We start from the raw sequence: 26,984 nt of genomic DNA, 5'->3' as shown, positions 1-26,984 counted from the left end.
TTTGAAGATATTAAATAAATAATTAAAAATTCATAGATTTTAAAAAAAATTAGTAACCAAGATCAATTTGTTCAACTATTAGTCTATCAATTTTGAGTTGTTTTTTATTAAATTTATTAACTCTTTGTTTGGACCAATATAACAATCTTTTTCTTCAATTGATTACGTTATCAAATTTTAATTGAAAAATTAATTTAATTGTTTAAGTAGAAATATTAAAGTGGGTTTAGGTGTCAAGTTTAGAAAAAAAAAGATGTTATCCCTTTCTATAATGTAACTATGTATGACATATTTTATAACAAGTACCCTATTTATATATATATAAAAACAAAAACAAAAAGTTTGAAAGTATGTTATGTAAATCAACCAAGTTTTATTGTGAAAATATTTAGATGTAATTATTTCATTATGTTCCAAATTTCAGCAAATTTCTCTTTTCGATCACACTTATTATTATTATTACTTTGTATCAAATGAAAAGTATCACAACAACTAGCCTGCTCTATTTAGCATCCTCAATTAGCAAAGACAATAAGTTGTCTGGAGTTGCAGATAAAAGAATATCCCTCGAGTAAAGATCATGTGCCAAGTTAGCTAGATGATCTGCACATCGATTCCTCTATTTATGTATGCGTTGTATTTCAATCACCCTACACTCATTGAAAAGTTTCATGCAATCTCGAACCAATGAACTAAGGGGTGAGTATCAACCATGCCATCGTTTAAAACCATTGTCTCCATCGTAGAATCCATTTCAACTATCCTTTATTTTTATTTCTGTTTATTTTAGGATTATTTATCGTAAAACCTATATATCTATTATTGACGTTTTAAAGTAAGAGAACTTAATAGATTACAGACGGTTTTAGATAGCTAAGATAAATTTCATGGAAGAAACTGATTGTTTATATAAGGATAAGAGTTGCAATCATACTATGTATATTGACTCTAAAAACGAAAATAATATTTCATCAATTAGTAAATGTTTTAATAGCTTAATAGATATTACTTCTATATATTTTCATAAGTCATATAATAAAGTTAATAAAATAGAACAATAAATAAATAATTTAGGACAAGTAATTGAATTAGATTTGAAGAACAAATCTAAAGATATTTTATCTAAAGTTAATAATAAATTAGAACAAGAAATAGATTTAGGTCCTTTATATTATGGTAATAGTAATATAATATTAGCTTTGTCAGAAGAAGAAGAAGACACTTCCTCTAAAGATTCATCTACTAAAAATAAAAGATATATAAAATCTGTAAAATAGAAAAGAAATTTTACTTATCAACAAAAATGACTTCCAATCTTATAAACAACTTATAGAACATTTGAAGAATAAATTTACTAAGACATCTGATAAAAATGAAAAAAATAGAATATCTAAAACTTATAGAATAACTTTATGAAAAACATAAAGATCTATTTGTATTATTTAATTATCATTATATGCTAAACTATGATTCTACTTGTAGTAGTAGTAGTTCTAATAATTCTATAAACTTAGAAGATATAAAAGTTCAAGTTATAAATCTAATGAAGAAAATTCTTCAACAGATGAAGATGAAAATGTAAACATACCCGAACCAATAAAAACTGATCAAACAGATCAAGGTCCTAATAGAAAAAAAAATTAAATTTGGATATTCTAAAAGATGGTTATTTAAGATTCTTTAATAAAAAATATGAACAAGTTGAAAATATAACTAGAATTTTTGGTAATCAAACTGAAAATATTGCTACCATTAAAATAAAATCTGAAAATTTAGGAGTCGACTACCCAACCAGTTCCACATAGGATAGACGATCTAAATAAAAGAAATGTTGCTCAAGAAGGAATATATTTAGATCTTACAAATATTCCTATAGCAGACTATGAAAAAACCATAGATGATTGGGCACAGTCTAAGACTATAGTTGTAATCAACAACACTTGGTCAAAAGAAAATTTTTTAAATTATTTTGTTGGAACATTTCAAGAAGATGTTTTACAATTCCTAAGAAGATGTGAAGAACAAGAAAAAGGAAAAGATCAAAAAGGACAATTAATCAACCAGATTTAAACTCCCAAAGATGTATTAAAAGGATTAACATGCATTCTAAAAACAGAATTTTGTGGCTATACTGATAAAAAAAGATCAAGATAACCTATCTAGTTATGTATTGTCAAAAATTAAATTATGTGACATTAAATATTTAGAAGATTTTTCTAAAAAAGTTCTTCATGAATATCAAAAACTAAAAAAAATGAAAATATAGATTTTTGGAAAAAAATAATATTTCTATAAATTACCACCACTATCAGATGAGATTTGTATAAAAAAATATGATTCTTATTTAGAAAAATATAGCAAAATATCTGGTGTAGATTCAAAAACTGTAGATTCTATAGAAAATATGATTAATTTTGCAAAAGAAAGAATAACTAGTTATTGTTTACAAAGTAAGGCTTATAAACAGGTTACGAATAAACTAAGTGATAAACAATGTACAAAAGTCTTAAAAAAAAGAATGAGAATTTGGATGTAAATCAGTATTGTCGAAACGACTTTTTGAAAATACTTATAAAAATTATAAAAAGAGAAATAGGAGATATAAGCTAGTTAGATGGAAATATTGGAAAAAGATAAAAAAAAATCCAAGTAATAATAAGAAGAAAATATTTATTAGAAGAAAAACTTCTAAAAATCCTAAAAAAAACAAAAATGTTATTGTTTTATATGTGATGAAGAAGGTCATATAGCACCAAATTGTCCCAATAAAGGGAAAAGTGCAAGAAAAATTATTAAAACATTTGAAGAAAAAATTTAAAAATATGTTCTGAAGAGGAAATAAATCTTGAGGAAATATTATATGAATTAATATCATAAACAAATTCTGATACAGATAGTGAAGAATACATATTTATGTTTAATATATGAAATAATTCTAATAACCAGTTAGAAGAAATTCCTAATAATGAACAACAAGATCTAAAATTAGGAAATATAATTGGAGAAGAAAAAGACTTTTCTGATGAAATAATAGAAAATATTAATAAAAATCATATTTCTAAAGAGGAAATACATAAAATATCTAAATATAAAATTTAGTGTCAAAGACATATAGAAAAAATAAGTAATAATACAGTTGCTAAAGATACTAGAGGAGAATTAACAGAAATCCCACTATTTACTAAAGACAAAATTAAGAGGATTAAAATCTATTATAGATCCTTTAATAGAAGAATGTTTATGTCTTAGAATTTAGGCAAAAAATTCTGAAGTTAATGATTTAGCTAAAGATCTAGCAATCAGTTGGATTTCTATAAATACACTAATACAACAGAAGTAGAAATCAAAAAAATTAATAACAAAATTATTGAACTCTTTGAATCTGATAAAATTGCTATTGAGATACAACCAAAATTATTACATCTAAGAGATCTATCAATTCTAAGAGACTGGATAATAGAAAGAATTAATAGTTCAAGTACATATAAACCAGTTAATACAATAGAATATGTGTCTTTTGGTGATAAATTATATTTTAAAAATATGAAAATAACAGATACAAATGATAATCTAATTTTACCCTTAAATATTCAAATAGGTTAATATAAGGAAAATCCAAGTAGAAGTTCTATATCTTCAACACCAATACGAATGAACACAGTTCATATTCCTATTTTCCTACAAAACCAAATAGAGATTCCATATCTTCTAGAAACATTAGAATGTAAGAAACACAAAATTCAATAATACTCCAACAAATGAAACTTGGAACAAGTAATGTTATTACATTCTCAAATTTCCAATCCAAGGAATATTACACATATTGAAATTACTTTTCAATTTAGAGAATATAAAACATACTATTTACATGCTTTACTAGATACTGGAGCTACAACTAGCCGTTGCAGAAAAAATGTTATTTCTTTATAAAAATGAGAACCTACGAAGTATCCAATAAAAACATAAGAATAGATGGTAACGAAACCATTATTCAAAATAAAGCTAGAAATGTAACAATCTACATAAATAATGTAATATTAGTGATACCTAAATTATTATGTTTTCCAGAAATGCATGGAGATATATTATCAAGAAATAATTTTATATATCATTAGTTGTCATTTTCTATTGATAAAAATTTAATTATGTTATCTATAGAAAAAAAACTTCTATAGAAATATCATTAGTAGAAAACCATAAATATGTATGTGACAAAAAAAATTCACCACCAAGAAAGGAACAAATTAAACAACTAGAAACAAGCATTGGTTGTTTAAAATATTAGATAATAATTTTAGTGAAGAACTATTAAAATTATGGCAAAATAGCCCTAGATATTATAGTATTAAATTGGAAAATCCCAATAAAATTATTAGAGTAAAACCTATGTTCTATACTAAACAAGATACGAAAGAACTAGATATACAAATTAATGAATTATTAGAAAAAGGATTAATAGAAAAAACTAACAATCCACATTCTAGTACAACCTTTATGGTTAGAAATAACGCAAAAATAAAAAGAGAAAAAGCTAGGATGGACATTAATTATAAAAGATTAAATCAAAATATTATTTTTTACGGTTATTTTATTCCAAGAAAAGATATTTTAATTAATCAGGATAAACAAGTAGAACATTTTAGTAAATTTGACTGTAAATCGGGATTCTGACAAATCATGCTAATAGAAGAATCCAAACCTTTAATAGCTTTTAGTGCACTCAATGGACATTACCAATGGAAAGTGATGTCATTTGGATTATGTAATGCACCACAAATATTCCAAAGATGGATGAATTATATTTTTAATAAATATAACAAATCCTATGTAGTTTATATAGATGATATTTTGACATTTTCAGATACTCTCGAATTACATAGAAAAAATTTAAATATTATTTCTAAAGAATTCATAAAACATGGAATAACATTAAGCCCTAAGAAAATAGAGCTAGAAAAAATAGAAATAGAATTTTTAGTATTAAAATTATCTGCAGATGGTCTTAAACTACAATATCATATTATATTAAAAATAAAAGAATATCCTGAAAAGGTTAAAGATAAAAAATAGCTTCAACAATTTCTAGGAATTATAAATTATGAAAGAAATTTCTTTCCAAACTTATAAAAAAAATAGGTATGTTATATGAAAAATTAAAAAAAAAAGATAAAAATTTTAAAATCTGAAAAAAATCAGATTCCAAAAGTTTATTTACCTACATAAGGAGATAATTTAATTTTGGAAACAGATGCCTCACAAAATCATTGGGGATGTATTTTAAAAGCAAAAATAATAAATAATGAAGAATTAATATGTGGATATAGTTTAAGAAAAACCAAATGAAATTAATTATGTCATATTTGAAAAAGAATTATTAGCTATAAAGAAAGGAATAAATTTTTTTTATATATATATATTTAGCACCTGAAAAATTTATCATAAAAACTGATAATCAGGCAGTTAAACGTTTCCTTACTAATAAAAGTTTGGAAACTGTACCAAAAAGAATTAGATGATATAATGAATTATGTAGTTTTAATTTTGAAGTTTTATATGTCAAAGGTACTGATAATATTATTACTGATTATCTTAGCAGGACTTATGGATAGAAGTAATGTAACACCCCTATACTCGGTCTGACTGTATGGACTCGATATAAGACTATTACATTTGGTGCCAAAGCGGTTTTGGCTAGACATTGTATAATTCAATCATTCTTACATAGTGTATTAACTTATTTAACCCAAAAATTATTAATATAAACATCTGGGGTTATTAATGGATGTTCGATTGCGTTTGGAAATGATTTAAAAATTGTTTTTACTCAAAACAGGGGCAAAATATCGATACTTAAACAAAAGGTATTGATACCTTATGAAAGGTATCTATACCACTGCACAAAATCGATACCAAAATAGCATTCTGGAACTCTAAAAATTCAAGTTTTGATGAATGTATCGATACCTTAGGCCTAGGTATCGATACCTAGGCTTCAATATCCATACCCACCTCAAAAACAATACCAAAATTACTTTTTTGTTTCGCAAAAATTTGATTTTTGGTAGGTATCTATACCTTACCCTCAGGTATTGATACCTTGGGTTATAATGACACAAAAACAGATGGAGAAATTGCTAAAAAGCCCCCTGCACTAATTCAAAACATTCAAACACTTCCAAACCAATTCAATTAACCTCAAACTCATTAAAATTCACCACAAAAACCATATAATAACATCTTATATGCATGCATATGTTAAAATATTATAAATTCCTTTCAAAAGGTAACAAAATATGCCATTAGATCACCAAAATAACAAGGTTTCCAAAGTTTGTATTTTAGTCCATCTAACATTCACCTATACCAAGAACTTATGTACATGCTATACTAACCCCAAAATTCATGCATACAACCTTGCCTCTTGGAATGGTGATGAGATGGGATGCACTCGACCATGATATTAGCCCAAGCAGATCTACTGTACCTACACGTTAAATAATTAATGCGGTAAGTTTGTGAAGACTTAGTAAGTACTTCAAGATTTTTAAAATCTACTACTAATAAAAATATAAAATAAAATTATATCCATTTTATAGACATATAATTCATATCAAATTAGTCCCTAGAGTTCAACAATTTTCTAAAATTGTTATTTCCATTATCCATTTTATAGACATATCATTCATATCAAATTAGTCCCTAGAGTTCAACAATTTTATAAAATTGTACATTCCATTACTTACTGTAACCCATTAATTGATAATAGCTGAATTATGACACTGTAGTCCAATATAAACTAGCTGAACACTTAGGATATACAGAAATAAATTAATAATGCATTGTTAATGCATATCATATATCACTAAGCACAAAGTGTAAATAACGTTAAGCACCGAAGTGCAAAATAATAATGATAAGCACCAAAGTGCAAAGTTTTACAACGATAAGCACCGAAGTGCGAAATAATACGATAAGCGCTCTAATTTTCCCTAATGGCATGCCATCAATATCCTAATAGTTCGAGACTCGCCTACATGAGCCTTTCTTATTATTAAATCTTTTCATTCATTCACTTGACAGAAAATAATATAACTTTGTATTTTTCACGATTTAGTCCTTATCACAATAATAACACTAAAACTTGTAAATTCTCTTCACTTTTGCCACATACAACACTATAATTTTTACATCACTTCATTTAAACCCATTTTCCACATATTCATAATATCATAACATATTTGAATTTCTTTCAATTTAGTCCTTTTTCATTATCACCACAATATGTCATATAATGGTACACCAAAACCAAAATTCATACATTTACATTATTTACCCCTACTAAATACTTATTATGATATCATTAATTTAGTAATTGAGCTAATTAATTAACATAATTATCTAATTAGCATAACTTGAACAAAATTACTATTTGAAGTACTTACAACCAAAATTTGGATGATAAGTTTTTCTTCTCTTCTACTCCTTGGCCACTTCTTTTCCTTTCCCTTCACTTATGTCCTCAAAATTCTTCTCTTTTTCTTAGCTCTTTGAAAACCCAAAACCCTAACTCATGCATTTCTCTCTTTTAACCTATATATAAAAGTTGCCTCATGAAATAAAGTTTCTCACTAGTCTTCTTTTTAGTTTTTACTAAATAAATTTCAAAGAAAAAGGAAGGTTTGAAACTTGGACAGTTCAACAATGGACGAAGGACATGAAAGGAAATAAAAGAAAAGTTGGATGGATTTGGGGGGTGAATGACGGTTTGGTGTTTGGGAAAAGATAATATCTTTCATCTTTTCTCCACTTTTATACACATTTTCACTAAAAATATCTCACCTTTTTATTAAATGGTCAATTTGCTAATAAGTCCTTAAGCCATCTATAACAGCCCGTTTCTCAGTGGTGTTGAAAATAGTAGTTTTGGGGCCACCAAATTCGATAAGTAAGTTTGTAAATATTATTATTTAATATTTACGAGCCAAACATGGTTTTAAAAAGGTTTTTGATATAATGATTTTTGTTATATAAGTGATTTATTAAGTTCAAGTGGTAAGACCCTAAGGTCAAGTGGTTTTAGAAAATAAGGTATTGGGACCTCGTTTCTATAAACCAAGCTGTAAATATTTTTATAAATATTTAAAAAGTGTATTAAGGTGGTATTAAAGTTTCGTCAAAAAATTTTAACGTTTCGATTGTTAATTAATTAAAAAGAACTAAATCGTAAAAGATGTAAAATTTGATCACTATTTGATTTGAGTGATTAAATGGTTAATTGAATAAAGGAAAAGAGACTTAAATGGTAATTAGACTATTCAAGGAGTTAGTGGACAATTATGGGAATGGATTTGGTGTTTTTTTTAATTATTAACCAATGTTAAAATGGTATTTTGGTATATTAAATTAAATTAAAATAAAAACAAAAGGTTAAATTCTTATTATATTTTTGTTTTCATCTTCAACAACCCGAACTTCCATGGAAAACCTTAAGCTAGGTTTGGCCATGCTGATTTTCTCATGCATGGTAAGCAATTCTTGCTTGTTTTTAATAAATTTATATTTTTAAGATCGTTGCAACTAGGTTCAGCTAGCCTGTACCTTCGATTTTGAAATTGCTAAAGATTTTGAATGTTGACATTGATTAACCTTATGATTTTAGATGTTAAATGATAAATTTGAGATGTTAGTTGTTATTTAAAAGTATTTTATTAAGTGATTTTTGATAAATTTATCGATTAAGGACTAAATTGTTAAAATAGTAAAAATGCAAGGATTTAATGTGAAATTGTTGCATGAATGGGATGTTTTTGGATACCATGAGTATTTTTCTAGTCTTAATTTTGGGTAAAAATGGTTAATTTGCTTGTTTTGGGCTGAAGGACTAAATTGAATAAAAATAAAACTTTAAGGGAAATTTTATAAAATGTCAAAAATGACTAAATTGCATAAAATATATTATTTTACTGTCTAAATTAATAGATTAATAGATTGAATGAAATTATTCATTTAGATCAAGACTGAGTGAAAAATCGTGGAGAATGGAAAATTACTGAAATGCCCCTGTACTTTGACATTTCTGCAATTTAGCTAGGTAAGTTCGTACGGTTTAGAATTTAATATCAATATGAATTATTGAGTAGATTATCATTGAACAACTTATATATTTATTTTTAATTGTGGATATTGAATAATAAATTGAGATATATTATTAATTTTGATACTCGATTTGGATTAAATGTGGGATTAGAGTACATTCGTGCTTTGGTGTATTACAAGGGTTTGGAGTGGAGATGGTATTGGAGGGAGATATCGGTATATTACTTAAGTAAACTGACGTTCAACATTTGTTGCGAACTCTCGTGTTATACTTTCTGTTTGACGTGATTCAAGTGCATTAGCTTTTATGAGCTTCTGTTCAGCTCTTAGGAGCTTCTGTTGGCGTGTTCGGGTGGACCAGCTCTTATGAGATTCTGTTGACAATGTACTCTTATCCGTAAGTTTTTCTTCAAATGGAAAATCTCGGTAAGTTAATCTATTTAATGAATTTGAAATATTTGTTATTTATTGAATATTGATCTGAACATAAATAAATTCATCAGTTGAGATTGTGGTTGATGCTTAGGTTCGTGCTAAGCTTATGGTTGCATTATGTCATGTTTAATATTAATGATATACATTGAGATGGTAAGTGGTCAAATGGAAATATGCTTATGTTCATGAAAATGTGGTAAGATTCAAAAGTGTATTTTCTTATAAAATGGTTTATCATGTGATTGACCCCAAATGAGTTATATACATAAAAACACTAACTTGTGTATTGATGATGGTGATTAGGCTTATGTCAAGCTTGAGATTATGGTTGATGTTTATGCTCATGTCTGGTATTATACAAATGAAACAGATAAGAAAAGAGAATGAAACGATTAGTACGTAAATGGGATGTATTATAATGTTATAAAAGGTTTAATGTGGTAAATGATGTATTTATATATGAGCAAATTGCTTATTCTATGTATGAATCTACCTATGTCATGGATAAATTCACTAAATTGGGAATTAATAATGTTGTTTAGACTTATGATAAGCATTGGGGACGGAATTGAAAGTAAGTAAATAGAAAGATATATAATCTTATAAAAAGGTTAGTGATTATATATTATGTCTCATGAAATCCTATCATGTTATGAATGGTCAGTAAATATGCGACATTAATGAACTTATTCATTTGTAAGTTGATAACTATGGTTTGATAAATCCTGAGACATTGGTATAGGTTTATATTTAACCTGTAAATTTCATTATTGAAATGGAATTTATATGCTTAAAGTATACGAGCTTACTAAGCATTCATTGCTTACATGGTTATTTTCATTTACTTTACAAATTATTGAAAGCTCGATCAGGTTGGAAGCTAGTCAAAGATCGATCACGCTATCCATCGGCTATATCGGTAGATTTTGATGAGTTTGAGTCATGGTTATAATGGCATGTATAGGTGTCTTTGTTTGATGAAATTAGCCATTATGCTTGGCTTGTATATAAGCTATTTTGGGTGATGAAATAGTTGATATGATATCATATATATTTGGCCTTATAATGGTTATTATTTTGGTGTTGTGTGATTAGATGATGGAAGTTGGTATGGTAGTTAAAATATGTATGTCATGAGTTGTTCTTGTTATGCTAGAATGTGTATTTGGAATGTTGGTTGGTATTTAATGAGATGGTATATCAAGTTGTTAATGGCTAGTTTTGGTAGCCTTGAATGTATTTGGTATCTGGTAAATTTATTAAGATAGATGGTATATGTGGAAATTATCATAATGGTATTTGTTGTGAATGAGATTGATATGTGAACATTATGGTAAAGGTAGTATTTAAGTTGTGCAATTGGTTGATTGAATTATGGAGGAATTTAGTAGATGTTTAATTAAGATTGATTGTTGATATTGAGGTGCCATTTTGGCATATTGGTTGAATAGTGAATATGCATATGTTAAGTGTGTTTTGAATGTATGAATATAGGTACATTTGGGTTGTGTAAGTGGCTAGACTTTGGGTGAGAAAAATGGCTTGGAAATGGCCTATTTTTCGTCTACACGGCCAAAGACACGGGCGTATGTCTCAGCCATGTGTGACACACGGCCGTGTGTCCCTGTAGCTTACTAAGGGTTACAAGTCAGGCCGTTACATGGCCTAGCACATGGCCTAACACACGGGCTTGTGAAGCCATTTTGAGGGGTACACGGCCTGGCACACGGGTATGTGGCTTGGCCGTGTGACCCAAGTCAGAGAGTTACACCGGCACGGACACGATCTGGGACACGACTGTGTGTCCCTACTCCGAATGTTCACACGACGTGAGACACTGGAGTGTGTCATAGCCGTGTGAGTCACACAGCTTGACCACACTGCCGTGTGACCCCTACAGTTTGAAACTTTTCATCTTTTCCTAAAAAATTCTATATGTTCCCGATTTAGTCCTGATTTGTTTCTAATGAGTTTTTAGGGTCTTGAGGGCTCGTATAAGGGACAATATGTATGTTATCAATGGAGTTTGCTGTGATTGATGTTGTGAAATATATGATTTAAATTTTTTGATTGTTTTGCAATGAAATCTCAGGCAATGCTCCGTAACCCTATTCCGGTGATGGATACGAGTTAGGGGTGTTACACCATCCATCTTTACACTTTTACCCATCATCATTACACCTTAAAATATCTACTTGGCTATTTACCATTTTATCCCAACTCATCTTTTATAATTCCTAGAACGACTCATACTTTACATTGGTTAAATTTCTTCTTAATCCTTCATTCATTTCTACTGCCACTATATATCTCCTAACTTTCTAAATTTCTAATTCCACCACAACAATTTTTACTCTTTCAATTTAGTCTAAGCTTCTATTTAAATCTTTTCTATCTCGAAAATATTTTCTAATCTCCTATTGGGTCTAAATACTTCCTAATTTAATACCAAAAATCCTTATTTAGTAAATTTAAAATTTTTTTCACTATTTCTTGACCCGATCCATCACTATACCTAGCTCCAAGTCAAAATGTGGTCGTTACAAATAAACAACATCTAGAAAAATTGGTGAATGAACTACAGTCAATAAAAAGCCCAATAAAGGGAACACCTTCAAATAAAAAATCCTAATAAAAGATTTGTGACAATACCTTCTCAAGCACCATTTTATCATAATCAAGGATATTATGTTTCATATCCAATGGTAAGACAACTAGTTGGAATTTCAACTTAATTATCATTTTCACCACAATCGGCAAGTCAACTACCTTGGTCACAAGATCCAAATTCAATGTATCAAGCTAGTTATGCTAAAATTATTTGAGGGGTAGAAAAATTTTGTGCGACAGAAAATTTGTTAAAACCACAACAAATTCAGGAAATAAAATATTTTTATAATCTATGCTTACCATTAGAATTATATAATTTTATTAATGAAATATGGAAAACACATATTACTGAACAAAGAGCAAACTTTAGAAGAGCTCTTACTAAGCTTTCACAATTTTTAATTGAAAAAAACAACTAAAGAGCAAGAAATTCACGATTTATTGTTAAAATCTATTTTATACCGTGATTGGGAAGAACTAAAAATTAGTTCCTTAGTTATTAAGGAGATAAATAATCTTCTTGATATATCCCAATATTTTATTAACAAGAGAACAAATAATCTTTTATTTGCAACCAGCAAGCTTAATTTCAAAAAGCTTTTTCTAAATATTTTTTACAAGCTTATGTTTTTACAAACTATTGAGATGAAAAATTTCCTACTATAAAATTTAGTTTTAACCATGGACTATTCGATATAAGCTATATTGAATGGGGGTTTTGTTAAAGAAATAACAATTCAAAATTTTTCTTTTTATTTATTAAAAGAATTTTCAGCATTTATTAAATCTATGTTATTACAAATGGTATATGAAGATGATTTCTTTTATTATCATTTTGAAATCAGTAGCCTTATTGGTATAGCTGAAAGAGAAAAAATTATCAGCTATATCAAATTTAGTCTATCTCAAAAATACTCGGAGGAAGAAACCTATATGCAGCTACATAAGAGAAAGAACACTTAACAAAACATGTTGATAAATGTTATAACAATCTTGGTTATTATCAAATCTAGGGGTGAGCAAAACTCGATTCGACTCGAAAAAATCGAAATTTTTTCGAATTTTGTGTTAAATGAATTAAGTTATTCAAGACAACTCGAATTTTTTTTCCGAATTTCAAGTTCGAATCATGTTTAATTTTCGAATTCGGATAACTTGAATAATTCGAATAAACTGAATATAAAACTATAATATTTTACATTTTTTATCTCAAACCCTTAAACCTTTTTAGTCCCCCCCCCCAAAACTTTTACTCCCCTCCCCTCCCATCCCACCTAGTAAGGGTGTGCAAAATTCGGACAAAACCGAAAAAATTTGGTTAACCGACCGAATTCAGTTAATCGGTTGGTTAACAAAATTTTTTCGGTCGGGGGTCGGTTAATTATTTTTTGATTTTTTGATTAACGGTTAATTCGGTTCGAAACCGGTCGGTTAACCGAATTTTTTCGGTTTCACCGAAAAATTAATAAATAAAATTATAATATATAAATAGGCCCACTATTCACCTAAGCCCAATCCAAACCCAAGTATCCAACCCAACCCAATCATAAAAATTACAAATAATTTAATAAATAAAAGCAAAATTCTAAAATTAAAACTAAAACTAAAGTCTAAAAGTCTAAACAAATAATTTAATAAATAAAAAATAAAATTCAAAGACTTATATAATGTTTTTAATTATGTAGTGATTCAATTCGGTTAATTCGGGTAATTTGGATAATTCGGTTAATTCGGGTAATTCAGTTAATTCGGTTAATTCGATTAATTTTTAACCAAAAATAAAAAAATATATATAATTTTCGGTTAATTCGGTTAACCAACCGAATTAACCGAAAAAATTTCGGTTCGGTTAACGGTTAAAAATTTTTAAAGATCAGTTAATTCGGTTAATGTTATTTCCGGTCGGTTAACCGACTGAACACCCTTACCACCTAGAGGTGATCATGGGTTGAGCTACCTGGCCTGGCCCGACGGCCCGCCCGAAAAATGAGAGGGTTCGAGTAAAAATATAAGCTTGAAATATGGGTTTGGGCAAAAAAATAAGGTCGGTTTAGAAAACAGGCCGGGCCACGGGTAAGACTTTTTTGGCCCGGCCTAGTCCGGCCCGAATTATATATTAAATATATATTTTTATTTTTAATCAAATATACTTTTTATTAAATATATATATTTTTGACTTTTAATCCGAATTATATCTTAAATATATATTTTTTAATCAAATATGGGCCAAGCCGAGCTCAGGCTTAGCAATTTTCTTTTGGGCCGACCCGACCCATGATCACCTCTAATCCCACCCCTATCTAGCCCAAACCCATCCCCCCTTTTTTTTTGAATATTTTCCCCCCCATTTACTTCCCCCCAAAAATTTAACCCTATCAACCCTCAAAACTTTTTATTTTCCTCTAAACTCTTACTTTTCACTTTTTACCCCCAAATAAAAAATCATCCAAAAAATCCCTAAACTTAAATAATAATAATTTTATTTATATCTACTATTTATATTATTGAATTGTTTAATCATATTAAATCTTTATAAATTTATGTTAAAATTGAATTATTGATGATGTCATAAAATATTCGTGTTAAAATTTAATGTTGGTATCAATTTCACATTTTATCTTTAAGATAACTTTTATTAAAAAATCAAAATTTTTATATTTAATATTTTTTAATTTCAAAATACATAGTGACAAAAATCAGAAGATAATTGAAGCAACTAAGCAAATAAAAAATCTAACCCGTATATAAAATATTAATAAATAAATTATGAGGAAATGAAAGTTAATAACAAATTTGATTACGGTGGGCAAATTTGATTATGGTAGGTGACAGTGGTTACAAGGATCTAAAGTTATTTTTTAAAATTTAAACGAACAAATATATTCGATTCGATTTGAATTCCATCTCACTCGACTCAATTCGAGAAAAAATTAAATTTAGTTATGATGAAAAAATATGATTCGTTAACTCGATTAACTTGAAATTTTTTCATTCGATTCGATTCAATTTGATCGAATGCTCACCCCTAATCAAATCCAAGCAGGAATAGATCTAATCGCCAAAGCCCAAAATCTATTTTAACAAAAAACTTATAGCTTTTGGATTGATGGTCGAAGAATATTGACATATGATGCTTGATATTACCAAGATGATATAAATAAAAAATCCGTTCAACTATTAAAAAAGATAGCTGGAATGGAGATTGATGATTTTACTTCTCATACATTTGAAGACATCAAAAATATATGTGAAAGTTGGAACCCACCAAATTTGTCAATGGATTCATTAAATTTAGATGAAATTGAAAAAATGAATCTAGACAATATCCAAAAAGGATAATATAAACAGAGGAAGTTACATGGAAAAAGCTAACAAGAAAAAGACAAAAAAAGAAGCAACGTGGAAGCAATCACGACTGGACAAAAATGTCATCAATTAAAGATGAGACATCATCCTTATCAAGAAACTATACGAGATTCAAATTTAATTAAACAGAGTTTTGAATTTCCCTTATAAAAGGAGGCGGAAGAAGCATAAAAAGGGCATTCAAGTTTGATTCAAGTTCTCCTTTTTAAGTTATTTCTCAAAAGTTTTAAATTCTTTCTCTTTTTTGTAAAATCTTTCCTTCACTATCAGTCTCATTTTGTAACCTTAGCTCTCATCCGTCCTCCCGCTAAATGGTATCAGCCCAAAGCTCGGCATGTAAACTGTTAGCACTCCAAATCTAATACAAAAACCAGCCAGCCAACCACCATGTTCATCCTGAATCGAGCCACTCGCTGTAGTATTTCGTGTCAATATTCAAACGCTGCCATCAATGTCAAGAATGTATGCAGTTGAAGGTGGTTTTCTCAGCTAACCCTTCGCACAATAGTAATGAAGCATGTAACAGATTTCTTCCAAACATTATAAACGTCCAAGGCAAGCCTTCTAGCATAGCCCACCACTTGCACAACAGATTGACTTTGTCCTTGAAAAATTTCTATGTTTCTTCCCTTCCATAGTCCCAATAAAAAAGATCCCCCAAAGAAGCAGCAAACTTATTAGCTGTTCAGACCTACTGTTGTTTTTTACCCACTGCTTGAAATCCATATTGAAGAAACGCGGTTCTTGTGAGAGAGCTTGAACCGCATTCTAGACTTCTCTGGCAACTAAACAATCTCTAAGAATATGATCTATAGATTCGATTGGATCACCACACCATTCTTTCTATATCTTACTTGATTAGTATCAACTTTGTTAAGGATGATAAGCTATATAAGGAACCTCACTCGTTCCGGACATTTAAGCTTCCAAACCCACATCAAATTCTCTCTAGAATCACCCTCCTGTCTATTACATAGCATATTATAAGCAGAGGAGATCGAGAATTGACCATCCTTTGCCAAACCCCAACAACATTTATCTCTTTCAGTTCTTAAAGAAGGAATAGGATCCGCTTTTATTTCCCCTTTTGAACCTCATGGAGCCACCACGTCTTTGAATTAGATAAGTAATGCCCAACCTTCCAATCAGAATCAATAGTAGATAAGGAGTGAATTAACTTTTTCTCTCCAACCCACCAATCAAGCCATCACCAATTCGCCATTTAACCCCTTTTTTGATGCATTCTTGGGTAGTTAGTACGCACGTGCAGTCTCCGTACTGTCAATAAACTGAGTAGAATGCAGGTATTTTTTTGTAGAACACTTCACACCAAAGTGCATCGGCCTTTGTATGCAATTTCCAACCATGTTTAGCAAGTAAAGCTGAATTGTTCTCCCTAGATTTCCTCAACCCTAGACCACAGAAACGTTTCGGTCAACAAATTGTCTCCCAATTTACCAAGTGATTATGGGACTACCTTGAAGAGCCACCCCAAAGAAAATTTCTTTGAATTCTATCAAGATGGTTACAGGTGGCCATCGATAATAAGGCAGTTTGCATAGTGTATAAAGGTATGGCACTAGTTGTCGACTGAATCAGCGTACGTAGACCCGCATATGTAAGAACCTTCCCCTTTCAATCATCCAACTTTCTCATTACTCTGTCTATTAAGTGCAGCATAAGTCTCGGATGTTACTCGTTTGTGAATTATGGGAACCCCAAGGTAAATTCCCAAGCCATTTGTCACACGATTGGCAAATTAATAATTATTGCATTAATTAAACCATTATTGCATTAATTAAACATTTCTTTTATTTATTTATTATTAATTTTTTTAACAGAAGCAAACAAACAATATTATTTGAAACAAGAAGAATGATTTTCTTTTTGGCAAATAACAGATGATTACGTCGCAACAGATCATTGGTGTTGTGACCTAAAGTCTGTACCTTACCCGGTAAGAGGATCATCTCCCCTTTGGTTGGCAGCATTGGCTGAATACTGATGTAGAACTATTGAAGTATAAATACATTACACTGACATTTTTTCAAAAGATTAACCAACAAAGAGAGAAGAACAAGAAGAAAATCCAGTCCAACTTTCCCTCTATTTCTTTTCTCTTCTCTGTTCCCAAACAGAATCCCACTTTTTTTTTCTTTATTGGGTATTAAAAATTCGGTTCCATTTTCCTTCCTGCGAAAGCAAGAACCAGTTACTTTTCAATTGTGAAAACAGAGTAAAAAACAGAGCAAACCCAGAAAATCCATTGAATCACCTCGGTTTTCAATCTTTTTTTTTTTCCATTTTCTTGCCCGGAAATAACCCAGAATATATTGTTCCTTGAAATGGCTGAAAAAGAGGAGTCTTCAGCAGCAGGAGGAGGACGAGAGGAAGAGTTAAAGAAAGAACTGCAAAGCGTTGTAAAGAAAATTGTTGATGAAGATAACTATGGAACTGAGATAACACTTAAAGCCATAAGCATCTTGTCTGATTTGAGTGATACAGTTTTGACTAAGAAATTCAGGTGTCCTATTTCGGGTGAAATCATGGGCGACCCTGTGGTCTTGAGTTCCGGCCTGGTTAGACTTTTGTATATTTGCTTTTCTTAACATTTTCTTTCTTGTTCTTTTTTTATCATTTTATCGAATGGTATGTTAATAGTCTTGTTTGTTTATGGAAGATTCAAAAGTTATTTATGTTAAAAAAAACCATTGCTTTATCGAGGAATTGCTTTTGGAATATAAATAAATTGTATCATGCATGTGGATTATAGGTGCTTGTGTTACTTGAATCCTTGTTTTCTTTTTATATATATTTGATCATGCCCATGAAGTATTATCCTTTAAATATGTGAAAAAGGTTAAAGAATAACCGAATATATTCATGTTGACAGGTATTCTTACCCCATATTTATTAACTTGGTTTGGTTTGTTTCGGTTGGAAATGAATCTGGTTTGTGGAAAATATTCATGCTTTTAATGAGATTAGGAAAAAGTTAGATTATTTGGGATTCAAGTGAGAGTGTCGAATATTAGCTCGTGTTTAATATGAGGATGTTTGGTTTTCTCTAAGTTCTATTTCGTGTGTATTTGAATGGTTGTATCCTTAGACCAATGTCTAAATATATCTTTGAACATACTTCAATAGATCTTGTTAACAGTTCATGACTTCCATGAACTTAGAGCTTCAACATTTGATCTTTTTAGCATAAATTTCCAGTTCTTAGGAAACAATAATTTGAGCTTAAAATATTTGCAAGATCTTTATGATTTCTTATCTTTACCTTCTTTTGGATGTGTATTGATGGTATGTTATGGCTTTTCAGACTTATGATAGGCCATCAATCCAGAAGTGGTTGAATGAAGGAAACTTAACATGTCCTCAGTCCAAGGAAGTGCTCTCCCACACTATCCTCACCCCTAACTGCTTGGTTCGAAAATTGATTTCAAGCTGGTGCAAAGGACATGGCGTTGCCGTACCGAGATCCCATCAGGATACCAATGGAGAAATAATTACTGAGTTCGACCGCCTGTACTTTAACTCTTTGGTCACCGAGATGTTTTCTTCCCTTACTGATCGCAAGGAAGCTGCAAAAGAGCTTCGGAGACTAACTACTGCTGCACCATCATATAGGGCTGTCTTTTTTGAGTTTACTGATCCCATCTCTAGATTGATCGGTCCACTATTGGAAGGCAGTGTAGATTCGGATCCCGAACTCCAGGAGGATTTGATCACAACATTTATGAACCTGTTGGTTGATTGTGACAATATGAAGGTGGTGGCTGATCATCCTGATGCCATTCCTCTTCTTATCAAATCCGTGGAGTTTGGAACCATTGAAACAAGAAAAAACGCTGCAGTTGCTCTCTCCATGTTATCGTCCGACAATGATAGGAGGCTAATGATCGGAAATGCCGGGGCTCCCATGCCGTTGTTCCAGCTCCTACGGGAAGGGCATCCCATAGCAATGAAGGAGGCAGCCTCAGCAATATTGAACCAATGTGTGGAGTATAGTAACAAAGAAAAATTTATTGAATTAGGTGCAGTGAAGGTGTTACTAGAGAAGATCAGGGAAGGCAAACTTGTGGATGAGCTTATCAACCTTGTAGCGCAACTATCTACACATCCCAAAGCGGTCAATGAACTGAGTGAACTAGATACAGTACACTGCTTGCTTGGGATCATAAGAGAGACTGAGTCGGAGCGTACTAAGGAGAACTGCGTGGCTATCCTGTACAATGTATGCTTGAACGATGTGGGTTTGTTGAAGGTGATCTGGACGGAAGGAATCGAACACCAGACTTTAGCTAAGCTTGTAGATACAGGGACTGCAAGGGCTAAAAGGAAGGCAACTGCCCTCGCTACTAAGATAGGTAAGCTTTTCCCAACTGTACTATAAAGACTTGAGGAGGGAAATCTTTCTTTCTTTTTTTTTTTTTTGACATTTTTTACGCAACAAATGGCAAGTTTTGGTCCAAAATCAGGCTTTATAGATAAAAGGTAACAACATTGAAAATTTTAGCATCAATGGAAGTTGTACATTTTAGGCAAATTCTTTTGAATTCCGTCTAGTGTGTATATTTGAGAAAAAAAAACAGAGTATTTTCAATCTTTTTAATAGGCTTCAAGAATATATATAATATTTATATAACAATGTATTTCTACATATATTCTTAAACATATACCTAAAAGATATACAGATATTCTTATTCTTAAAAGATAATAATCTATAATAATATCCGACAATTACTCTAAATTCATAAACACAACCTCAGAAGTAGACACTTGAAAGTGAGGTTAGAGTGTCAGTGTCAGCGCTACCTTTTTAGAGTGTCGGCACCCTTATTATTGAAAGTGGATTACTTTTACTGCATTCTTTATGAAGTTCAATGGCGGCTATGCATAAAGATATTGACAAACAATAATCATGCACTGACTTGTAATTCCACCATCTAACCCAAGTAAATAAACATTTACGGGCAAAGGTTACCAACTTTATATCTATATATAATCATGTTTCTATTGTTAACTGAAGAAAGGTGAAAAAAGAAGAAGATAATTGGGGCTAGGTTGGAAAATTGAATCAAATCACCAGGTCCTTCCCTTCTTAGAAATTGATTGTCGGTGACCAGCATTCACTAAAATAATGTTGTTCGTCTCTGGCTTCATACAACATATTCCGACCTACAACTACAAGTGACAGATCTTTTTGATAGGCAAACTATACCTAATTCATTTAAAAAAGAGTGGAGGTGGGCATCATCCCCAACTGCGAGAGCTAACTAGTGGTCCTGGAAAAAGGCGTGGGAGCTGTTCATTGAATTTGCGAGGCATTAAGTGTTGGAGTTTATGAAATGGTTTACATTTTTAATATACAAAGGAGGCTAAAATTCAATTCCATACTTGTTAAATGTTCTCTGACCAACCCAGCTTTATTTGAAATGATAAATATTGAAATGCTTAGAGTCCAATTGATTCCCATCCTTGACTTCTAACTTGATCACATGAAATTACTAAATATTTAAAAGCTTATTAGTCACATAGCTTACTACTTGACTCAAGCATTTGACTTGAACTCATGTGTACCCCTCCTTAATATTGCTTTTTGTTGTGATAATGAAAGGCCGTTGAGAGCACACATGTACAAAAACGTCTTGCAATACACTCAACGAAAAGAAATCATCATGCCTCTCAATCATACTTAAGTATGTGCCTAATCTAATTCAACTCACATTTTTCGATTTGAGAGAGAAAAGCTTTTTTCTTTTGTATTCAACTTTTGAATCACAAATTTTACCGCAGTGTGAGTATTCGATCAAGTCAAGTCGAATAAAGTTAAAAAAATTTGAGTTAGTCAAGTTAACAAATCTTATTTTAACAACCGAACTCAATTTGAAATTTTTTTGAATTGAATTCAATCAAGTCCAAAAATTTCGAGTTAAATCAAGTGAAGTTAACGAATCCTATTATTTATACTTAATGTTGCAATTACATGGATCAATTATTTAACTAGTAGACAAAATACAAGATTATTGAACTACATAAACAATATATTAATTTTGCTTTTTAAACTAAATAGTTTTAACTTTTTAGCTTTAGAAAATGTAAATATTTATCAAAACGTCGTTTTGCTTTTTCTTATTTAGATTTTCAGATAACTCGAATCGTGTAATTCGATTCAAGTTAAATTAATTCGAGTTGATCCAAATAACTCGATTAACTTAAATAACTCGAACTATTTAATTCAAAATTTGAATTTTTTATTAAATTTTTCGAATCGAATCGAATTTTACTCACTCCTATTTTATAGTACTAATTAAAATAATAAAATATGTATATATATCAATCAAACTCATATATTAACTAAAATCAAGAAAATTTTGACCTACTCAAGCTCAACCAAACAATCATACAACTTAAGTCAAGTTGCTTTTAAGCCAAACTCTAATAGTAACCAAAGTTTGAAACATAGGATATTACTCTTATCTCTTTGATTAATTCTCTAGACCCACCTTCATTTCCTGACAATAACCAAATTTTCAACTCAATATCCCAATACAGTTAAAAGGAAAGCTCTAAAAGCATTTAATGCCGAATTGCCTAGTCTCAGTTATTATTGATTTACACCACAGCATGCACTCACTTCAACTGACCGTTTTCTAGAAACATCCACTCTTGGGAAAATGTCATTTTCAAAGGTAATCAACATTCTACATTGATGTCAGATATGAGATTTTATCCAACTTGGGTATGCCTGGTTTACTTTTTCGTATATTTAAAATCATTAGAGATCATATTCTTATACTCATCTTAAAATATGTTCAACACGAATGCTTCAGAATACGAAGCTTTAACTATCATTCGGGTTTTTTACCTGTATAACATATATTTTTTAAAAATACTGAATAGGCATGTTTCAAAAGTTATGTACTAAAATGATACATTCAAAGAGGTGGAGGGTGATGCATAGGCGACATTACTCTAGTATTTTAATAACATTCTGTTAAATAATAATAATAATATTTTAGTAGTGGTGCCTAAGTGATAAGCGGCACCACTTAGGGATATAGGGGTATGATGCCTATCTGATAGGCGGCACCAGTAGTATTTTCCCTCCTCCCCCATCAGACTCAATTAATAAAAATAAATAATTTAAATATGATAATTATTTAATACATTTATGGTAATTTTTTTAATTCTACCATTTATTTTTAAATTATAGTTAAAAAAATAAAAAATAATAAAACATGTGAAAAAATATCATTAAAAATTTTCACATAATTACTCATTTGGATACATAATTCTCTGCTTACAAACTAACAAAGAAAAAGTAATGCCGCCTATCACTTTGGCACCACTACTAAAATATTATTATTATTTTTTTAACAAATGCTGTCAGAATATTAGGGTGGTGCCGCCTATGCACCACCCTCCACCCCTTTGAATGTACCATTTTGGTACATAATTTTTGGAACATACCATTTCAGTATTTTTTTATATATTATATAAGTAAAAAAACCCCATCATGCAAAGTATTGCCAAATAAAAGAGGTGAATCTACAATGTAGTAAAAGCAGCTTGGACCACAATGCATAAGAACTTGAATACTCAAATGCAGTTAGCTCAGATATGTAAAATTCAAATTACCCTTCACATCAATGGCTTGTGGCTACACAATCAACAATAGACATGGCAACCTGAGATGACCATTAAAAAGGCAAGATATTACAGTTGTGTTGCGTGTCTTACTCTCTTTTTATGCATGCAAGACTATGTTATGTGAACTCCGGTGCAAGTGACACACATGAGAATGTCTCCCATACAGGTATATTTCATTTTTTTTCCAAGATATCAATGTATTAGAGGGTTCTTGGAAGATCATACCACTCTACTCATGTTCAAGGATTTGTCGTACACGGATTTCAAACATGAAAACAAAAAATGGAGAGTCGAGTAACATAGACGTAAGATGAAACCAATAAATCTTCTCTTCATAAACATAGTAATCATTAACCAAGGATGAACAGCATCAATTCAAATGAGTGAACAAACCTTCTTAAATGATCCAATGATAACTTAGGTCTACAACATATCAAGAATGAGACATAAATTAAGTCATGGGAGTACCATTTTCATACAAAGGTACCAAGCATTGCCAGCATCCAATACCCTCATTGAGTACTTAATTCAAGATCATGCCAGGTATTGTCATCCACTTGTTGAGTCTCATGATCTGAAAATTTAGCAAATTTGGAAAGAAAAGGACAGACTAGATAAATTAAATCTGTTCGATGACACTACAAGAATTCACAAAAGAAACTTGCTATATTTTTCTACAAGTTCAACTTATATTGACAAAAAGATTCCTTGTATGTTCTCCGCCATAAAAAGGAAAGAAACATGAGCATTTACACAACAAAAAGATATATGCATTTTCCTAATGCTATTGATCAAAAAGGAAATGGAAAATCCAATATTCATAAACATACTTGAGTCTTCGGTATCATCAGTTCGAGCAACCATTACAGGTGGCAGTGGAAGATCTGCATTAATCAGTAACAAGATAAACAAATCATCCATGAAGGAGAACAAAGAAATGGGATGACAATCAAATAGGAATATCTTTCCAGGCCCCTAAACACAACCAGCAGATAACAGGTCTTTGTTTTTCATGGGAAATATAAGAGAGAAAAGGGAAGTTGCTCAATGATACATCCAATTGAGATTCACCTTTATGATAATGAACCATTATGGTGCTATTTTCTCAACTCTTCATCTTTCTTGAAATACTTGTATCCGACATATATCTAGACATGGGTCTGGGAATCTATCCACCAAATACATGGAAATCTAGAAAAATAGTGAACATACGGTGTTGGGCAGATACCCATGTCCGACATTCACATCAAGTCCGAATGACATGGTTGTGGCGCAACAAGCAGCAACCTTTGAGCACAAGGGGCAGCATGGAACTTCCATAATCAATGTTAAACTACCATCTTATGTATAATCTCCTCAAATGAAACATCTACGTGAGAATTAGCAACCTAATCTTAACATAATAAATAACAAAAGTACACATGATCTATATGGAAATTTAACTGCTTTTGTAACCAATATTAAACTCGATATTACGCAAAAATCTACTCGGGCAAAAAAGTATTATGTTTAAAACCAGTTTCCTTAACATAACGAATACCAAACCAACATATGAACCATATTATCTATAACCGACGTAAAACAATTATACATAAATTTTCAAGAGGGTTTCGAAATAATCAATACCGTCATCAGGCAGAGTATCTCTCATCCATTCCTCATCAACAATATCTATAAGTATACCAAGGCTCAGTTCTGCCATCTTTTGCGCTTCACTTCAGTAATTACCCTTCAAAAATGCAAAAATATAAATACCCAAAAGGTTAAAGACCAGTATTTTAAAGTTTTGAAACTATAAATATTCTTCCAAAAGAATATCCAGAGTTCTTTTGTTTTGAATTACCGAAACCCAAATTGGAAAAAAAAAACTTTACTCAACGGATTTTCTTCCTTTTACCAAAAGCGGGAAAGTTTTGGAGGTGTTTAAGATTGTTCTTTTAGCGTTGAATTTGGTTAAAAGACATTTTATCGAGCATGTTAAAGGCATAAAAAACGGTGGGCACTTACAACTTACTAGCGAAGAAGCTGGTATAATATAATTGAGGGTGAGAGAAAAGAAAGATACCTAATCCAGAGGTGATGGGGATGATGAAATTTTTGTACTTTTTGGCCTTCTGAATTGATTCTTGCAGTCTGAAGGTTGAACTGTTTTCCCTGTTCTTCACCCTTTCTTCCCTAAATTGATACTCACATTTAGCGTTTTCTGTAGCTAGATAATTAAGGCTTTATTTACATTTTAGCTCCCAAGTTATACCCGTTTTTCATATAGAGGTACCTAAACTTTGTTTTTGTCTCAAATAGGTCCTTAAATTTATAGTCCAAATAAGTAATATTGTAAAATTGACAGAAACAAAATAAACAATAACCTTACAAATCCAAAACCCAAAACTGTTCAATATTTATTGAAAATGTGAAAACCCTAGAAAATTAGAATCCCTTTTATAATTTGAAAATCAAATCCTTTCGAATCCAAGATCGATAGTTGTGTTTTTCTGAATCCCCCTTAACCAAACTCTTTAAAAATCAAAAATCATTTTTTGAAACCAATTTTGTTTCAAAAATCGACTAAAGCCTTTTTGTTTCTTGAATGGTAGTTGGGCTATACTATCAAAAATCCAAACTCTAAAATCGGAAACAGTGTCTTTTCATCGCAATAGTATTAATCAACGCATAGTTAACCAGGTCTTTCCTTTCTTATATCAAGGCAACATGGTTACCTTGCAACTTACCTTGTATAAGTAACTAAGTCATAGACCATCACCTCCTTTTTCATTGTACTTTCCCCTCCCCCACCCCCAAAAGAAATGAAAGAAAGGAAAGTTTAATTGACAAGCAAAATCATCAAAAGAAAGGTTGGATTGGATCACTGAGCTGTATCGTTGCTCATTGGGGGTAGCAAAAAGTTTGGGGGGAGGGAGAGAGGAGGAAAAAGAATAAAGAAAAAAAATTTTAATTTAGTTTTTTCCACATGTCACAAAAAATGTTGGGTTTTGTGTTCTTAGTATAGTTATTTCATCATTTATATTTGTAATTTTTTTAACAATTTGATTAATAAAACTCAATAGTTCAATTATTATCTTTTCTATAATTATTCTTTTTGGTTTTTGCACAAAAAGTAAAATGAACAAAGTAAATATTGACTCATTGATTACCTAAGATTTAACTAATACTTATTATGCGGGAAGACAACTTGTAATAGTAGGTGATCTAAATAGTTCGTAGTATGAGGAATCAAAATTGAACAATTGGTTCAAGGGACTATTATGTTGTCTATCTAGTCCAGCTTGGGAGATACCTGGTCTTGGGTATCAGAGTGGATGACTCCCAGAAAGATAAATACATATGTATGGTTGTCCGGATTGACACTACATCGGACATGAGCCAAGTTGAATTAATCCTAAATTCGTTTATGGATAAATTCACTTTTGACATTCATAGTGTGGCTTACCTCAATCCTGAGCAAGTGAATGATTGTGTATATGTAACTCATACTTTGATATATTGAAAGCTTGAGCTTAGTCAATGTCAGAGCCGAAAGTTGGTAGGTTGTGTAATGACTTGATTTTAGCCAATATCAAAAAATCCGGTTTCGAAACCAAATTCTATAAATTTAGTTAGTGAATTTATTAATTAAGGAGTTGATATATTTAGAACAAGAATATATTATGGAATTATCGAGTAATTAAATCGAGAAAATAGTTAATTATAGCACAGGGACTAAATTATGAAAGTGTATTTACTATTGAGTTTTAATTTAGAAAATGCAGGTGGGATTACTTAGCAATTAAACTAAGGACCTAATGGTTTATTTTACCATT

The 26,984-nt window shown here is 30.5% G+C and overlaps 2 protein-coding genes across 3 annotated transcripts; one reads left to right on the top strand and one right to left on the bottom strand.

Annotated features, from left to right (window-relative positions):
* Nucleotides 1-17,413: 17,413 nt before the first annotated feature.
* Nucleotides 17,414-20,169, top strand: LOC107918951 (U-box domain-containing protein 9). Its single transcript, XM_016848511.2, has 2 exons — nucleotides 17,414-18,086; nucleotides 18,833-20,169. The coding sequence occupies exons 1-2, from the start codon at nucleotides 17,853-17,855 to the stop codon at nucleotides 19,904-19,906; spliced, it is 1,308 nt and encodes a 435-aa protein (XP_016704000.2). The 5' UTR covers nucleotides 17,414-17,852; the 3' UTR covers nucleotides 19,907-20,169.
* Nucleotides 20,170-22,757: 2,588 nt separating this feature from the next.
* LOC107918582 (anaphase-promoting complex subunit 13) lies at nucleotides 22,758-25,914 on the bottom strand. Of its 2 annotated transcripts, none has more exons than XM_016848169.2 (5): nucleotides 25,232-25,347; nucleotides 24,793-24,895; nucleotides 23,997-24,050; nucleotides 23,635-23,740; nucleotides 22,758-23,204 (listed from the first exon to the last, which is right to left on the bottom strand). In XM_016848169.2, exons 2-4 carry the CDS (start codon nucleotides 24,866-24,868, stop codon nucleotides 23,679-23,681), a joined length of 192 nt encoding a protein of 63 aa, XP_016703658.1. In that variant the 5' UTR covers nucleotides 24,869-24,895; nucleotides 25,232-25,347; the 3' UTR covers nucleotides 22,758-23,204; nucleotides 23,635-23,678. The 2 variants fall into 2 exon arrangements, with proteins under 2 accessions (XP_016703658.1, XP_016703657.1); XM_016848168.2 differs by lacking the exon at nucleotides 22,758-23,204 and adding an exon at nucleotides 25,896-25,914 and having other exon boundaries at nucleotides 23,478-23,740; nucleotides 25,232-25,341.
* Nucleotides 25,915-26,984: the final 1,070 nt, after the last annotated feature.

Source organism: Gossypium hirsutum, chromosome D13, assembly GCF_007990345.1.
Source record: "Gossypium hirsutum isolate 1008001.06 chromosome D13, Gossypium_hirsutum_v2.1, whole genome shotgun sequence".
Lineage (NCBI taxonomy): Eukaryota > Viridiplantae > Streptophyta > Magnoliopsida > Malvales > Malvaceae > Gossypium > Gossypium hirsutum.
The sequence above is the reverse complement of the archived record's forward strand: the minus strand, read 5'-3'. Positions and strand labels throughout refer to the sequence as shown.